The following is a 17,768-nucleotide window of genomic DNA, read 5'->3' on the forward strand; positions in this document are numbered from 1 at the left end:
CGGCCTGACTCGGCTACTGGCCTCCTAGTGGTGGCTACCCGCCTTGAGTACCTGCTACCTCTGCTCCTGTAGGAGCATCATGAGCAGAAGCATCTTGCTGGTGCAGATTATAGACCCTCTACAAGGAGGTGGTCTAGTGAGTACAGATCCAGAATAAAAGTGAAGGTGTCTCCTCACTTCTCGTAGACATCTGTACTTCCGTGTGTCAGCTCTCAAAGAAGCCATGCCCTGAAAGGCTTTCCCTGTCGCTCCCCTCTATGGAGAGGCTCCAGGTGGGCGATGACTCAGAAACGTCTGATAATGAATCTATTTATTCCAGCAGACCTATCTTCTATTATGACCAGACTATGAGGCTGCTGAAGTCCATCTGGTCTACAGTTGACCAGGATGTTGATGGGGAAGCCTCCATGTCCACCTCTGGGGGGCACATTACCTTCCATGCGGACGCATCTCTGGCCAGCATCATGTATCAGCAATAGAAACAACCTGAGAATGGACAATTCCTCTACGAGAGTCTTCAGGTCCCTGTTCCCCATGGACCCATCACAATGGGACAAGTGGGGGCCTCCCCCAAAGATGGACCTCGTGGTGGCTAAACTGTCATGTCAGACTGTAGTCCCCTTAGAAGATGGCTCGAATCTTCAGGACCTACTGGATCGCAAAGCGGACTCCAACCTAAAGAAGGTGTATTCCGCCAGTTCAGCTCAGGCCTCAGTGGCCATAGCCTCAACTGCTGTGTCTGATTATCTATGGACCTGTCTTTCTCAACTGGAATGGGACATCGACTCGGGAGTACCTCGTGATGACATGTTAGCTTCCATGGGTAACCTCCACAGAGCAGTGGACTACATCTCGGAGTTTTCCAGACAACAGCTAAAGCTTGCCTCCAATCCATGGCAATGTCTACGGCTACCATGAGGCCTCTATGGCTAAAACCCTGGAGAGCTGATCTCGTCTCAAAATTTGCACTCTGCTCCATTCCCTTTGAGCCTGGGAAGGTATTCGGCTGAGGGCTGGATGACCTCAAGGAAGGTCTAGCTGAGGGCAAAGGGAAATCCCTGCTGCAAGCCTCCAAAGGAAGGAGACCTCCCCCACCTAGGGGTCGAGAGTCAACATCTGGCCTAGACGCCAGCAACAACGGTGGTCTAGATTCCGTCCTAGAGGCGCGGGTTGTGGTAATCCAGGGATGATCCCAAAAAGAAGCTTGAATTTTGATGGGGCGCCACTCTCTGTGGCCATAATTCATGTTGTTCATGGAATCCATGTCAAAATCTGGCTCAAAAAAACGCCTACCATTGAATTTAATGGGTTCTTTTTTCTGTGAGTGGTTTGTTCCCAACTAGGCCTATTCACCTCTCTCCCAACTAGTCCTATTCATTTGGGCCTAATCCGGAGCGGAATGCTACGACTGGATGCCGGTGCACTGTATACACTGCACCGACATCCAGTCACGGTTAAACATTTTATGGACTGGATTCTGAGGCGGCCTCTATGTCAAAATCTGGTCCTAAAAACCCAGTGTGAACCCGGCGTTATAGAGTTTATTTTACCAAACTGTGACCGAAAAATAAGTAATGGATAACGGTGTGAACCCAGCTTAAGTGTTACAGTTGTAGAACCATTTTAAGGTAAAACAATATACTGATATCACAGGTCCCACTGGCGTCACCTACATAACAATTACCAGTAACAGAGAGGGAAAACTATTTAACTTTTTTTTTTTTTTTTTTTTTTTTGCAGCATTTTGTGAAATGTGAAAAAAGGCTCATTTACCCTACTTTTTATGTTTCCATTTTCTTGGATATTAAAATAAAGTAAAAACAACATAAAAACCCTATTTATCACCCAAATGAATGGGTGAGAAAGTCTCCTGCAGGTTTCCGTCTCCTGCCTCTGTTTTAGGCAGGAAACGGAAACCTAAGTACGGAGACCGGGCCGCAGATGTGAACGAGCCCTTAAATGTATGTCCTCCATGTTTTAACTTTTTTTCAATTTCTCAGAAAATTCCAAAAATGCTCTCTAAATTAATTTAGAGAATTCTCTTACTTCTTGGGATATATTTACTTACAAAAGTATTTTAAACAACCTCCTTGACTCTATTGGGGTCTAATATAGAAAACACACATGGGACACACTTGTATGGAGTGAGGCCATCTACCAATACTGGTCTCTCAGTACCGTATATGCAATCACACAGAGGGATTGACCTGATCTAGTGAACCCTGAGAGATTGCTTAGATAGACCTGTATATATATGGATAGATAGGAAATACCACGTCCATGTTATGCATCTATATTGATAGCTTATCACTAGGCTACATATCGATTTTCTGTTTATTAATGTAGGTGTGGTAATGAGGTTGCTTTGAGCTAATTTCCACCACACTGTCTAGAGGTAATTTCACTCTAAATTGTCAAACACCTTTATTGCATCTTTCAACAAGATGGAGCAAGTGAACCCACCAAAGTCTGAATCTGAATATTACTCCTAACTCTTCTAATGCACATCCTTTTCGATTTTCCATTTTATCAGCATAGATTATTGAGTCTATACAACAGCTTGGCATCGGTATTTATTAAATCCTATGTGTACGTACTTGTATGTCCTGGTGCACGTGACTAAATATGGTGGCAGAGGCAAAAAAAAAAGGCAACATGTAGGTGTTGATAGTTACATGAATCACCTGGGCAACACTAGGAATTACCCAACACATGCAATAAATTCTTATATCAAAAATGGATATAGCACATAATGATTATGTATATCAATAGATCATTATCAATATCTATAGACCACTATAGCATCCAGAGATTTATGTTATGCAAATATAGCATAGGTAAGTAATAACTGAATTGACTAATCCTGGCTTTAGATAATATTGACCTGGCAGTCAGTTTTTCATACCAGCTAGCCAGACAGAACTAGAACCTGTTAGCTTTGTGCAAGGTATACACTGGTCTGAATGGTCTCTGAAAGTATATAATGGCAGACGGCAGACTTTATGTTTTGTTTTCTAATAATGAATTTCTGGTATCTATTATAGGGCTGATTATGTTCCTCATGTGGTATTTCCTCGAAAACCTCGAGTTTGGAGCAAGGATGAACAGACTAAAAAGTTAAATGACATGGACACTATTTACAAGCAAGACTATTGTCTACATTCGGTAAGACCATCAGTTGTACACAGACCTCTCCAAAACAGACAAGCATGCAAAGACAAGATGGACATAGTGTCGTCATATCAAGGTAATTTAACATGCGATTTACAATTTGCTAATATGTGAAAATCTGGCTATTTAACTAATGTCGAACATTTCGAGTATTTTACTCCTTGAAAATTAGCAGCTTATATAGAAACATTTTTTGTAAAATGATTTTGAGTTTTAAAGTGTTGCAAAATATGTTGGCGCTATATAAATAAAGTTATTATTATTATTATTATTGTTATGAACTGAATTAATGGTAAGATATTTCTGGATTTCCTGCTCCAGTGATGACATCTCGACACAGTCACTGGTCACAACAGTGACTCACCATAGCCAGTGAAAACAGTACATATTGAGGACTAACTTTCAATCACTGTAGGAGCTGTTACTTTTTGATAACATTCAGTTTGTATCCTGGGAAAGTTCCATAGGGGTACTGCATTGGGAAAGCTTAATATTGCCTCTTGTTGATTATTTCTCGTTAATTTTAATTTATTTTTTGCTTTGTAAAAGGTCTTTGGTACAGTCTGAAGGTGTAAGGTTACATTCCAATACCAGTGACCATAAGACATGTATACAACACAGCTTCTGGTTTCCAGTTAAAAAAACAAACAAACATAAAAATTGCTCATCAAGAAAGCAAGAGCCTTAGACCCAGTTCACATCTGAATTCAGTATTCCATTTGGCGAGTCCACGTGGACACCCCTGAATAGAATACTGAACACATTAAAAAATGGTGAGAAATGAAACCACATGGACGTCATAGACTATAATGGGCTCTGTTTGTTTTCCGCACGGCGTCTACATGAAACATGTGGAGAGAAAAGTGCTGCTTGAAGTACTTTTCTCTCTGCATGATAGGTACATACCCTGTTTCCCCGAAAATAAGTCATACCCGAAAGTAAGACATAGCAGAAGTTTTGTTGAATTGCCTAATATAAGGCACCTCCCAAAAGTAAGACATCCCCCAAAAATAATAATCTTTTTACGCAAAGATTGTATGAAAAAAAAACCATTGCAGCTGGTTGAACACTGTGCGCGATGTTCCGTGTGCACAGGTATCATGGCTGATGACGCCGCTGCGATACGTTGTATCCACTATTCCTGCTACTGTAGGATGAGCTGGGAGATGCCTGCTGTGCATACACTAAGCATCGTATGCGGCGGGGGGTTCACTCTCCCAGCTCATCCCACAGCAGCAGGAACAGTGGATGCAACGTACAGTACCATAGCAGCAGCCGACTTTCCTGTGAACACAGAGCACCGCACACAGTGTTCAGCCGGCTGCAATGTTTTTCTTCATACAGTCTTTGCACAGCAAGCACATCTCAGTGTACCTCAGTGGTAGCAGCAGCACACAAAAAATAAAATAAGACAGCCCTTGAAAATAAAACATAGCATATCTTTAGGACCAAAATGTAATATAAGACACTGTCTTATTTTCGGGGAAACACGGGTAGTATAAGAGACACTCTGTCTCGAAACGCATGAATACTAACTGCGAACCCCTTTCACTCCTGTCAATAATGCATTAAAAGTTATTTTTAGATACAATCCATTTTTTGTCTTTTTGATGCTGGATTTTACCCTATCTTTGTTTGTGAACTTAAAGGGATTCTACCACTAAAACGCTGTTTTGTGTGCTTTAGGCGTCAATATATAGATATCAAAGGATGAGCTGGAAATATTTTCCTCTCTTATTTTAATCAATACAGTAGTCAATCTTAGGTTCATAGCAAAGTCAAAAGCTAGAACTAAGAATTTCTCACAATAGCAGATAAACAAATTACTAGACAGTCTAGAATCCAAAACATAGATCAGGCATATTCAGAAGGAAGATCAAAAAGAAAGCCAAGACAAAAAACTGAGTGAGGATGGGTTCCCACTTGTGCTATGTGACCGTTTGCGGATTCCATCATCCATTTCACTTGAAAAATGCAGAAACCCAACAGACCCAATTATAGCCTATGGGGTCTGCAAGTTTCCATGGGTAACCGCTTTTTAAATGGATTGAGTTTCCATTTTTCAGGTCCCCAAGCAGACCTGAAGAACGGAAACCTGAGCACAGGTGTAAACCTAGCGTTACTGTATGCATCAGTCAAAAGCCTTTGTTAGGCCTAATTCACACGGAGTAAACGCCAGCTTATTCTGAGCGTAAAACACGTTCAGAATCAGCGGCGTATAAAGCAGTTCCATTCATTTCTATGATAGCCGGTATACGAGCGCGCCCCATAGAAATGAATGGGCTGCTTCTTTCACTATGAGCAGTCCCATTGAAGTGAATGGGATGTGCTGGCGTATACGGATAGCTCTGCTCATGCCGAGCTGTACACGCGGGCACTTTCCATTCACTTCAATGGGACTGCTCGGAGTGAAAAAAGCAGCCCATTCATTTCTATGGGGAGCGCTCGTATACCGGCTACCATAGAAATGAATGGAACTGCTTTATATGCCGCTGATTCTGAACGTGTTTTACGTTCAGAATAAGGCAGAATTAGGCCTTAAAGTGGGTTTCACTGGCTCCTGCAATATAGCAAAGGATTGTATGGCTCACTAAAAGCTTCAATAGGCATTCAGATACATTGCAGTTTTCCATATGATGTATACATTGGGAGTTCCTGTTCTACACATCTCATTTGACATGTTTCTCCAAATGAGGTGTAACTGGTTATTGAAGTGGGCAGAAATAGAATGCTTCAGTCAGAGCAAAACAGAATGGCATTAGTGTGCAGACCCTGTCACTGCTATGAGGACCATACTGTTGGTAAGACATTGTAAGGAAGACAGATTTTTTTTATATAATCCAGGATATTTTGAGGTGTATGAGGTAGGTTTATCAATGTACTCCAGGCAGTTGCCTACTGTAAATGCTGTACATATTCTTAGGATCCCTTTAAATATGAGGGGGCAGTGACCTGTCCTCCATTATGATAGTGATGGGATGACAGTATGTTCTGACAGTATTATCATGTGGCAGGGAAACATACAGTAAAGAATGGGATATACTAACAGAAGAGAGTTGTCATATAATGATCCAATAAACTAATAAAGTGTTGGATAGAAAAACTACCTAATGCCGGGGCCCCACAGAATGGAAACGCCGTGATTTTCCCATGGCAGAAACGCCCTGGGAAAAATTGTGGTGTTTTACAGTAAGTGCAAACTAGAGAATCCCATGCCCACTTTGTGGTAAAAACCGCAGTGCGGACACGCCGCAATTTCAAAACACGATGTGGTTTTGGAAATCGCAGCATGTCAATTATATCTACGGAACTGCCATTGGTTACCCCATAGATATAATTGAAACAGAATGTCCGCGGAGGAAAAACCTGCAAAATTTCTGTTTAAAGCGCTGCGGGAAGAACCGCGATGCGTTGCTGCTGCAGTTTTACCAGCAGCGCTTTTTGGCTGCGGGACATCCCGTGGGGCCTTGGCCTAAATGAAACTTCTTTTGTGAATGCTGCAGATTGACAGCACATTCACAGGGCAGACTACTTCTTAATGATGACAGTATGACTTCTAATATAGAATAAGAAAGGCTAATGGAAATGAGGCTCTTCTATCTGTAGGAGGGGAAATATATAAGAGCGCTAGTGGCAGCTTGTTTGCCTGAAGCAATATAAAATGTTTATATTATCTCATTTTAACATAGTAATACATTCAAGATGTGATATGCTGGAAAATATAAGCATGCTGCTAAATAAAGGTTTGGGGGAATTCAGTAAATCTTGGAAGAAACAAAGGAAAATGCCTTCATGTGTTCTCCCGGGAGCTGTAAATCATTAAATGTCATTTATTACTGAACTTGATATTATACAGCACTACTTAAAACAGAACCTTTGGAAATAACTTGTCAAAACGGTAGAGTAAAGCATAATTGGAGTATGCGGAGTGCCCCCTGGCTGAAACAGTGAGCATATTGCAATACCATCTACCAAGGGAGATTACAATAGTGGGTACTCCTAGCTGAAAGGAATGCCATATCATGTGATGACAAGCTATTCAGAATAGTGGTATATTTTATGTGGCAGGGGAACCTTTGGGGCTACTTCAGAAGTCAGGGCCTGGTAGTGACTGCTACTGCTGCACTTCCTGTAGTGGGGGTAGGCAACAGTTTTGTGTGTGCCAATTTAAATAAAAAATCGAGATATTTGAAAGTGCCGTGCAATAATTGTAAGGCTGACGACCCCTATACTAAAGTCATATACCACAAACCATAACACAGAAGTGATGCCAAAAGATGCTTCAGTATACATGCGTTTAATACTATTTTCTAGGATGTACCAGTATTTTCCCATTAGAATGAAAGTACATGTGCAGGGAACACCGCATGGCAGAACCCTTAGGCAGAGGTGACACACTATGTATCTTGCTGCAGCTATAGCCCTGCCTAGGCCACTGGTACTTGAACCTTAATGTAAAGCTGGGTTCACATGGTCTGTTTTTGCACAAAAATGCATGTATTTTCATTGGAACACTGACTGCGTTTTTTTTGTGCAAAAGCACATTGTGATGCAGAATATTGTCTCATAGCAGCCCCCCCACACAGTATAATGTCTCATAGCAGCCCCTACGCACAGTTCAATATCCCATAGTGGCCCCTCCATATTGTTCAATGACCCATAGTGGCTCCTCAATACAGTATAATATCCAATACTGGCCCCTTCACACGGTATAGTATCTGATAGTGGCCCAAACATATATTCCAAAAATTTTAGGTTTAACAGAACCCAAAATTTTCAGGTTCACCACTCATGAGTTATTATTATACTCTGGGGTCTCTTCAGACCCCTGAATATAATAAGTGGAGGCCCAGGAGAGGCAATAAAACATTATAAATAATGTTACTCACCTTCCCTGGACTCAGGCGTAGTTCCCTGTTTTTGGTACTTCAACAACTGGGTCTCAGGGAGTCATGACTCTGATGTAACCCCTGCTGTCCTATCAGTGGTCTCTGACATAAGGCAGAAGTGCTGAAGAGGACATGGAGCACATTGGAGTCCAGAGAAGATGAGTAAAATAGTTTTTTCTGTTTGATCACCTCTCCTGGGCCTCTACATATTATGCTTTGGGTTCTGAAGAGACCTCAGAGTATAATAATAGCAGGTTCATTTCATCCAAATGAAACGGTTGGGTGGCCCTGCCAGGAGTATACAGTGTTGTTAGAATGGTAGGTCCAAGAGGGCTGACACCTGGTCTAAAATCTTCAGAAACATCTAATTTACAGTGGCTTTCTTTTTTGGATGATGGACTGAGCAGTGCTCCTTGGGATGTTTACAGCTTGGGATATGTTTTTATAACCTAACCCTGCTTTAAACATCTCCACAGCTTTATCTCTAACCTGTCTGGTGAGTTCCTTGGCCTTCATGATGCTGTTTGTTCACTAGTGTTCTCTAACAAACCACTGAGCCCTTCACAGAACAGGTTTATTTATACTGAGACTAAATTTCACACAGCTGGACTCTATTAACTAATTAAGTGACTTCTGAAGGCAAGTGTGTGCGCTGGATTTTATTTAGGGGTATCAGAGTACAGGGGGCTGAAAACTTTTGCACGTCACATTTTTCAGATTTTTATTTGATTAAAATTTTGAAACCATGTATCATTGTCATTGCACTTCACAGTTATCTGCTACTTTGTGTTGGTCTATCACTTAAAATGTCAATAAAATACATTTAAATGTTTGGTTGTAAGGTGACAAAATGTTAAAACGTTCAAGGGCGATGAATACTTTTGCAAGACATTGTACTGTATGTCTCACGTGCCAGTCTTGCTGACCACTGCCCTATAACTACATTTCTTTCTATTTATAAGCCAGGCAGATACTGGGATGCTTGTTAGCCTTTTCACCAATAGAGGCTATGATACCAAAAGGATATGATGAGCATAAGTCTGATATTGTAATCCTGCTATTATATTCTCCTGAAATAACAATTCTCTCCATAACGGTTACCTGGAACTAGAATGCATTAAGAAAATAACATATTTTAATTGTAAAATCTTACAGGTCAGGGTCCCACATCTGCAGCATCTGTTTCAACTGCTTTCAAGAATAAATATTGCTGGAAAAGTGTTATACCCCAAACAAAGAAACTGGAATTTACATGTAACCACAATAAAGCAAAGTTTTCGATGTGAAAAACATGAATAAAGTGAACCTTTATGCTTTGCCAGCTTTCTAACTAACACGTGTATATTCATTTCCAATTCATACTCATTACTATTATGTAGTAAAAAAAAAAGCTAAGATCTTTACAAAGTAAGATTTCTATCAGCTTCCTTAGATTTGGGACATTTTTACTTAATAAAGCTCTACACAGACAGATTTAAAGAGGACCCTTCATGTGCGGTTTTATATACTGCTAGGAAGCCGAGAGTGCGCTACATTCAGGGCACTGTCAGCTTTCCCATTTTGTGCTCTGGGGCTGGAGATAAGGGTACCGTTAATTTTGGCACCAATCTCTGCCCACTGTTAGAAGGGCGTTCCTGACAGTCTAGCTGAGCTGTGGGGAATGCCCCCAGACAGTACTGTCCATAGACTTGTACTGGGGGGGTTCTTCATAGCTCAGTGTCATCACTGGGAGGTAAGGAACGCTCCCTTTGACAGTACAGAGCTATGGCCGAGTACTCTCAGAGGAGGAGAGGGTTCCACACAGCTCAGCTAGACTGTCAGGAATGCCCTTCTGATGCGCAGAGATCTATGCCGAAACTAACGGCACCCAGACGACACTTCTCCCTGCATTTGCCTGTTTTTAAAATAGTGGGGAAGGTTTGCTAATAGTCTATAAGTTTTAGACAGTGCAACTTTAGACTAAACAGCCTCAAACTGTGTCAGTTTATGAGAGTGGCTGTTGATGTTCGATAAATCTGGTGTATTGTTAGAATTTCTAGTCTACCATTACACCACTTATTATTTGGAATTAAAAATTCTTGGTGAAATTTTGGTGCATGGAGTCAACTTAGACCACACCAATTTCACACAAGACCACGTCGCCTTTCACACAAGTTGGAAAATGTTTAAAATACTTCATAAATGTGGAGTAACAAAGGATTATGTAGATAATCTTGTTTCCCTTAGTCCTAACAGCGGCACAATGTGGGGTATTTCGTGCCCCTGTGTGCTGGTAGGACAGGCGGAATTTTAATTAGCCATGTATTAATTTCACATGGCTTGTTCCCTTTAAGAGGGCACAGATACCTCCCCCCTGTGCGTAAATAACAAGTAATAATACATACATTCCAAAATAAACAACAATAGGGGGGGAATCCTTGTGCCGCTGTTAGGACTAAGGGAAACAAGATTATCTACATAATCCTTTGTTCCCTGTCGTCCCTACCAGCGGCACAATGTGGGGAAATAGCAAGTAATCCCCATAAGGGTGGGAGATTAAACACAAGCAGAATGTAATACAGTACGCCCGAAGGCAGTAGCTTCTGAGCCATACCGATCAAGTCGGTAGTGCTTCACAAAGGTTAATTCTGAAGACCAGGATGCTGCTGCACAAATCTGGTCCAAGGTGAGAGCCTTGACCTCTGCCCAAGAGGTCGATACTGCCCGCGTCGAATGGGCCCTTAGGACGGTCGGCGGAGGTAAGTTCTGACTCACAAACGCCAACTTGATTGCTTCCTTCACCCAGCGAGAGATGGTGGCCTTAGAAGCCTTGCGGCCTTTATGGCCCCCTACATAATTTATTAACAAGTTCTCAGATCTCCTGAAAGCGCGTGTGCGCTGAAGGTAAATCTGCAGGTTCCGGACTAAATCTAGGGTATGCCACTTCTCCTCCTCAGGGGAAGTGGGCACGGGAAAAAAGGTTGGCAAGCAAATGAGCTGACTCATATTCGCCCTAGAAGAAGCTTTCGGCCTGAATCCTGGCAGAAATCTCAACTGAACACGGTCTTCAAAGAAGGCAATGTAAGGAGCTTCCGATGAGAGTGCTTGAAGCTCCCCTACTCTTTTTGCCGAGGTGATAGCGAGGAGAAAAGATACCTTATAGGTCAGCCACTTTAGATCCACCTCCTCCAGAGGTTCAAATGGAGCAACACAAAGTGCCGTTAGGACCTTGCTGAGGTCCCATTGGTGGACAGGAGCAGAAACTGCTGGTCTCAGCCTAGTTGCCCCTTTGATAAAGGTGCTCACTAAAGGATCCTGAGACAACCGCCTCCCCAGATAGGCGGACAAAGCGGCTACATGTACCTTCAGGGTAGAAGCTGCAAGCCCTCTGTCTAGGCCGTCCTGAAGGAAATCCAGGATCGCCCTCACAGGGGGATCGGAGGAGTCCACTTCGTGTTCCGTGCACCAGGCCTGGAAAATATTACCGATCCTACGGTAATTCTTATTGGTCGAGGTGGCTCTGGCGCTGGCTAAAGTCCTTAGGACGCCTTGAGACAGTCCTCTATTCCTTAATAGGGACTGGTCAACCTCCAGGCTGTCAGATTGAATCTCCTCAGATCGTGGTGTCTCAGCTCTCCTTGTGTCACCAGATCTGGGAGGGGGGGAAGCCTCCAATACCTGCCTTGACTCATCCACATGAGCTGGGCAAACCAAGTCCTTTTCGGCCAGAACGGGATTATAGCAATTCCCGAGACTTGGTCCTGTCTGATTTTCATCAATACCTTGGGTATGATGGAAACTGGAGGGAAAATGTATATCAGCCTGAACCTCCATGGGATGGACAGGGCATCCACTGCCAAGGCATTGTCCTCCTGGTACAGAGAGCAGAAGGTTTCCACCTTGGCGTTGAGTCGGGTTGCCATGAGGTCGACATCCGGAAGGCCCCATATTTGGACAATCTGATGGAATATGTCTTGATTGAGAGACCATTCTCCTGATACAGGGATACCCCGACTCAACTGATCCGCTACTATGTTCAGGGAGCCCTTGATGTGAACAGCGGATAGGTGGGTCAGATTCTTCTCTGCCCACGTGAAGCTCAAGTTCGCCTCTCTCAGTAGGGCTGGAACCCTGGTGCCGCCCTGTTTGTTCAAGTATATTACCGTCGTCATATTGTCTGACCGGACCTTGACTGCCTTCCCTTCGAGAAAGGGGGCGAAGTACTTCAGCGCCAGATACACTGCTTTTAGCTCCTTCAGGTTGGAGGTTCCTACCTCTGGATTCCTCCACAGACCCTGGACAGTCCTGCCGTCCAGGTGGGCTCCCCATCCCGAATGGGACGCATCTGTTGTCAACAGGGTCCAACGAGGTTGAACCGAGGACCTTCCGTCTTTCAGGTGTCTCCACCATCTGAGGGAAAGACGGGTACCGGGAGAAAGGCAGATCTTCCTGTGCAGTCCCCGTGGAGATCCGTTCCAGGCTCTCAACACTTCCATCTGAAGGGGACGCAAGTGCCATAAAGCCCAAGGGACCGCCTTGGCTGAAGAAGACATCAGGCCTAGGACCCGCATGGCGGTGCGAATGGTGATCCATCGGGACCTGAGGAGGCCCCGAACCGAAGCTTCTATTTTTGCTCGCCTTGGACGAGATAGGAAAATCTGCATGCTCTGGGAATCCAGAACAAACCCTAGGAATTTCTTCCGGGTGGATGGCACTATTTCTGACTTCTCCCAATTGATCAGCCAACCTAACTCCTGGAGGAAGGCGATGGCTATCTGGAGGTGGTGATGGAGAATTGAAGTAGACTGAGCTTTTATAAGCCAGTCGTCGAGGTAGGGAACCACGAAGAGGCCTTGAAGTCTGAGAGCGGCGGCAACTGGTGCGACCATCTTGGTGAATACATACGGAGCTGACGATATGCCGAATGGCAGAGCAGTGAACTGTAGGTGCTCTCTGTGACCAGCCATAAGAACGGCTATACGTAGATATTTCCTGTGTGGCGGGAAGATGGGGATATGTAAGTAGGCATCCTTCAGGTCCAGGGTGACCATGACCTCGTTGCGCAATAGGAAACTGGTTACTGAGTCTATGGACTCCATCCTGAAAGGTTTTTTCTTTATGAAGAGGTTGAGGAACCGAAGATCTATAATCATCCGCCACCCTCCTGTGGACTTTGGAACCAAGAACACGGGTGAATAAACTCCTTGACCCACTTCGGGAGGAGGGACCCTTTCCAGGGCCCCCTTTAAGAGATATTCTGCGACGGAAGCCTCCAGGCAGTCTTGTTGTAGGGCTGGTAAGACCCGCGTAGTGATGAAACGATCCACCGGAGGATGGGAGAACTCTATTGCGTATCCTCGCTGAACAACTTGAAAGACCCATGGGTCCAGAATGTGAAGATGCCATGCCACAAGGAAATTCGAAAGGCGCCCTCCTACGGGAGAGCTGGTCACAGAGAGCGGCGTCCCCTCAAAACCCCTTCTTCTTAGGGTCCTCCTTGGGGATCCCGCGACCCGCCCCTTTCGGACGGTATCTGGGGCGTCTCTGGCTTCCTTGTTGAGGCCTGTATTGAGACGTGGAGCCTCGACCCCTAGAAGGGGGAGGCCTTCCTCCTCTGGTTGCTTGTGGTAGTGATCTCCCTCTACCATCAGCCAATCCCTCCATCAGATCGTCCAGCCCTTGGCCGAAAACCTTCCCAGGTTGAAAGGGGAGGGAACACAAAGAAAACTTGGAGGCGACATCAGCCCGCCAAGGTTTGAGCCACAAGGGCCTCCTGGCGGCGGTATTGAGGGCCATGGCCTTGGAAGCCAGCTTCACCTGCTGTCTTGCCGATTCTCTCAGGAAATCCGTAGCGAGACGGATCTCCCCCATGGATGCCAGGATGTCGTCCCTGTTAACCCCGGAGTCGATATCCCGTTCCAGGCGGTCCAGCCGGGCTTGAAGCTTATCAGCTACTTCCGTTGAGGCGATGCCCACCGTCACCTGGGCTGAAGCAGACGAATACGCCTTCTTGAGCGTTGAATCCACTCTCTATCGAGCAAATCCTGAAGATTTGACCCGTCATCGATGGGCACGACAGTGCGACGGGAAAGCTTAGAGATGGCTAAATCCACCTTGGGTGGCGGACCCCAGCGATCCAGCTGGGAGGGATCAATCGGATACACTGCTTTGAAAGCTCTGGTGGTGACGTAAGCCTTCTCCGGCTGCTTCCATTCTTGTTCCATTAGGCTGGCCATGGAGGCGTCCACTTGGAAAACCCTCCGCTTCCCAGAGGTGGACGCAGAGGCTTCCCCCTCGCCAACCTGGTCCCACGACCGGATGGCCTTCAGCAGTTTATTAGTCTTTTCCCGATGGAAAATTGGTCTGCTGGTACAGGAGGACTGATCGTCCGATGATATGGACACCTCCTCCACCTGGAGGCGCTCCAGGGAGGGCAGTGAAGCAGAACGCCTTTCCACGCGCTGCTTCTTGGTGAGCTGAGCCAGTGAAGTACGGATATCCTTTAAAGAATCATCCTGCAAAAAACACAAGGATACTTAGAAGCCGGAGGGGACCCTTCCCCTCTTTGCGGCAACCGTACTCACCATGTACTCCTTGACCCATGCAACCATATCACTGGTAACGGGTTCCTCCCGCAGAGGTCCCCTGCATTGCTGGCAGCGTGACCAGTCATAGCCTAAAGGCAAAACAATGACATTCAGGATACTCCCACCATTGGGAGAATTAGCAGACGAAAAAACCGCACCTACCATCAGGTAGTGGAACGTCACAATCAATGCAAGCCAGGTGTCTCCTTTTAGAAGACTTCTTCCGTCTTACTTGATCCCCGGGAGGGGTAGAAGAGGAAGACATGACAAAAAGAAGCTAGCTTTCAGCGATACCTAAGCATGGAATATGAAACATCAGAGGAGTACATTCAAGGAACCATATGAGGAGACTCACCCAGCTTCTGCAGACCACTTACCAACCTTCAGCAGAGTTTGCAGTAGAATAAATGCAGTTTGAAGCGGTAACCACAAGCCACAGCGCAGAAACCAGCTAGGGATTAGACTAGCAGGCAATGAGGGATGCAACCTGCCCCCTTTTTTACAGCCCCATATCCGGAAGGGGCGTGGCCTTAGTCAAAAGCTCCGTTCCTTTGCCCTTCATAACACTCCTAGCCCTTCAAGTCACGCTCCCCCCTTGAGCCAACTACATTGGCACGTACCTCAATCTCCTGAGGACCTCCAGTGTCCAACGCTGCTGTTCGCGTGGTCCCGGAGCGGCGAATGCCGAAAAACCGGAAGTTGCCGGTGTTACACTTCTAAACGACCGGCCGGAACCCTCCTACGCAGAGGAAAGGTTCCGCGAAACCGGAAGTTCCCCTCATGGAGCCGCGCGAACACGCCGGCTGGCTGCGCGCGGCTCCCGAAGCCCAGCAAGACTGGATGCCGGGGAACAGGAGGTAGGATTGCGTGAGGGAGGTGGGCAAAATAGGTAACTTTAATCTTACCTATTCTCTTTGCAGGACCGACAGAAGTCCAAAGGGGCAGAGTGCATGATTGAAGACACCTGAACAGGTCTGAGCAGGTAAGTACCTGAAACTTCTTCTTACTCTTTCTCTTTAGGAGGACACAGAGTCCTCCCCACCTGTCCGATCCTTTACACAGGACAGAAAAAAACGCACAGGGGGGAGGTATCTGTGCCCTCTTAAAGGGAACAAGCCATGTGAAATTAATACATGGCTAATTAAAATTCCGCCTGTCCTACCAGCACACAGGGGCACGAAATACCCCACATTGTGCCGCTGGTAGGGACGACAGGGAAAGCATGTTAGACAATTTTTTTGGTGGAAATTGCACTAGAATTCTGAAACATTTTACTCACTAAATCTCCCCTAATGTTTTCTCTGAGGCAATGCAGAATTCTTATTTGTGTTTAGGGACATCCATAAGTGTATGAAACGCCAGTCTTAATAAATCTGCATTAATATCTATTTAAATGAACACGCTAAATCTATCTAAATTCTAGCTAAAAATAGTATTTTCTTCCAGGTGATTACCAAATATGGAATTTCTCCAAAAGGGAGCCCATACGACCAGCCAATACTTACCATCCACCAAAGGAAAGGTTTGACATGAAGTCCACATTTCAAGAGCATTTTCAGTTTTGGCCAATTACACCAGCACAGTCCTGTAAACCAGTACATTTGTATACCGGATCCTTAGCGCCATTCGATTATATAACAAATTATAGAATAGAGTATGTGCCGTATCAGACAGAAAGAATAAGGATAAATAAGAAGGAAACGTATAAGCCCAATAAAGAGCCATTTGATTTCCTTACTATCAACAAGCAAGATTATAAAGGTTTACCAGGAAAAGCGGCAAAACCCTTAAAACCCAAATACTGCTTATCAAGCATAGACATACCGTTCAGTGGCCTGACAGAATTTCAGGACAAGTACCAAGTGTGGCCTCTACTTCCCTCACTTAAAAAGAAATCTGTTACCTACAAGAAACCTGCAGATAAAATGGACATCATATCAACTATTCAACACAACTACAAACCACACGTTCTGCAGCCACAAATCTCATCTAAGCCAGTCCGACAATATTGTAAATGTTCTACAGCTTTTGAAGCACGTTCTACAACGAGAGAAGATTTCCAACCATGGCAGTGTAAGAAGTTATCTCCTATAAAGCCACAGTCAAACCTTCACCTTCCAATAGGCTCCTTTGAAAATATGACGACAGCCAGACATGACTATAGACCTCACCCTCTCACTCACACCGTGTCTTTCAAACCAGTTACCAAAACATTGATGCCATTGATGCCCATCGATGCTCAAACTATTTACAGCACCAGCTACACTTTGAAGCCAGTACAAGTGTGTCCTGCTTCTCACAAAGATATTCCTGGGTATGTTTATCTGGAGACAGACTGTCTTGGGCACAAGCAATATAAACTACAGTCTGTGGGAGAAAAAAAATCTGATCCCAATCACGCAGCAGGAGCCCCGCTATCTGCAGAAATTTCTCCACCGGAAAATTGTTTTATTTCACCCAGGGAAATGGAAGTTATGGCTTAATGTTGGGTCTGACATGTGGAAATAAGCATTGTTATTATGAGCCAGCATTTTTGTTTTTCTGGAGCTCATTTACCAGTTTTAGGTTTTCTTATACTTAACAAATAACAGAAACAAATTGTTGCTCTTTTGGCCATATGCTAGTAATTCCTATAATGGCACCTCTCACCATTAACAATAACCTTTCCTTTCCATAGCTTTTACTCTGTAGCTGACTTGAAATCACTGCTGTCTTTCCTGCATCTTCTCTTCTTTGTTGAGTTTAAGGGATGAAAACCCTCATGAAAATGTCTTATGAAAAATTAAAAAACAAAATGTCAAAGTATTTGCAGGATTATATTACTGCCAGTACAGGAGATATTCCAAATGATTTGGTTTATAACAATTCATCGATTTGTCTTAGGTGAACAATAATGGCCACCACCATGTATTTTAGCAATAAATACAGAAGAAAGAAACTTATCAATATGTGTCACTCTGTGACGTTCTACCATCACTTGACATCATCTAGCAGCTTCCTAGCTAGTGGTAGGTGGGAGCAGAGACCTGAGACAGAGCCGTAGAGAAGCCAGGAGAGGTGATTATCAGCATTTTTTATGTTAAACTTTTAACAGGTGAAGAGGGTCATTAAATTGTAGAGGCAGATGAAGGGGGGGGCAGGG

At 44.5% G+C, this 17,768-nt stretch overlaps 1 protein-coding gene across 1 annotated transcript in view; it reads left to right on the forward strand.

Moving 5' to 3' along the window:
• The window catches only part of SAXO1 (stabilizer of axonemal microtubules 1), a 73,603-nt gene extending 56,494 nt beyond the window's left edge, over positions 1-17,109 (forward strand). The window contains exons 3-4 of the mRNA XM_075279893.1: positions 3,045-3,247; positions 16,073-17,109. Coding sequence (XP_075135994.1) covers positions 3,045-3,247; positions 16,073-17,109 — 1,240 coding nt within the window. The remainder of the gene's footprint in view (positions 1-3,044; positions 3,248-16,072) is intronic.
• The last annotated feature ends 659 nt before the right edge of the window (positions 17,110-17,768 follow it).

This window comes from Leptodactylus fuscus, chromosome 1 (assembly GCF_031893055.1).
Source record: "Leptodactylus fuscus isolate aLepFus1 chromosome 1, aLepFus1.hap2, whole genome shotgun sequence".
Classification (NCBI taxonomy): domain Eukaryota; kingdom Metazoa; phylum Chordata; class Amphibia; order Anura; family Leptodactylidae; genus Leptodactylus; species Leptodactylus fuscus.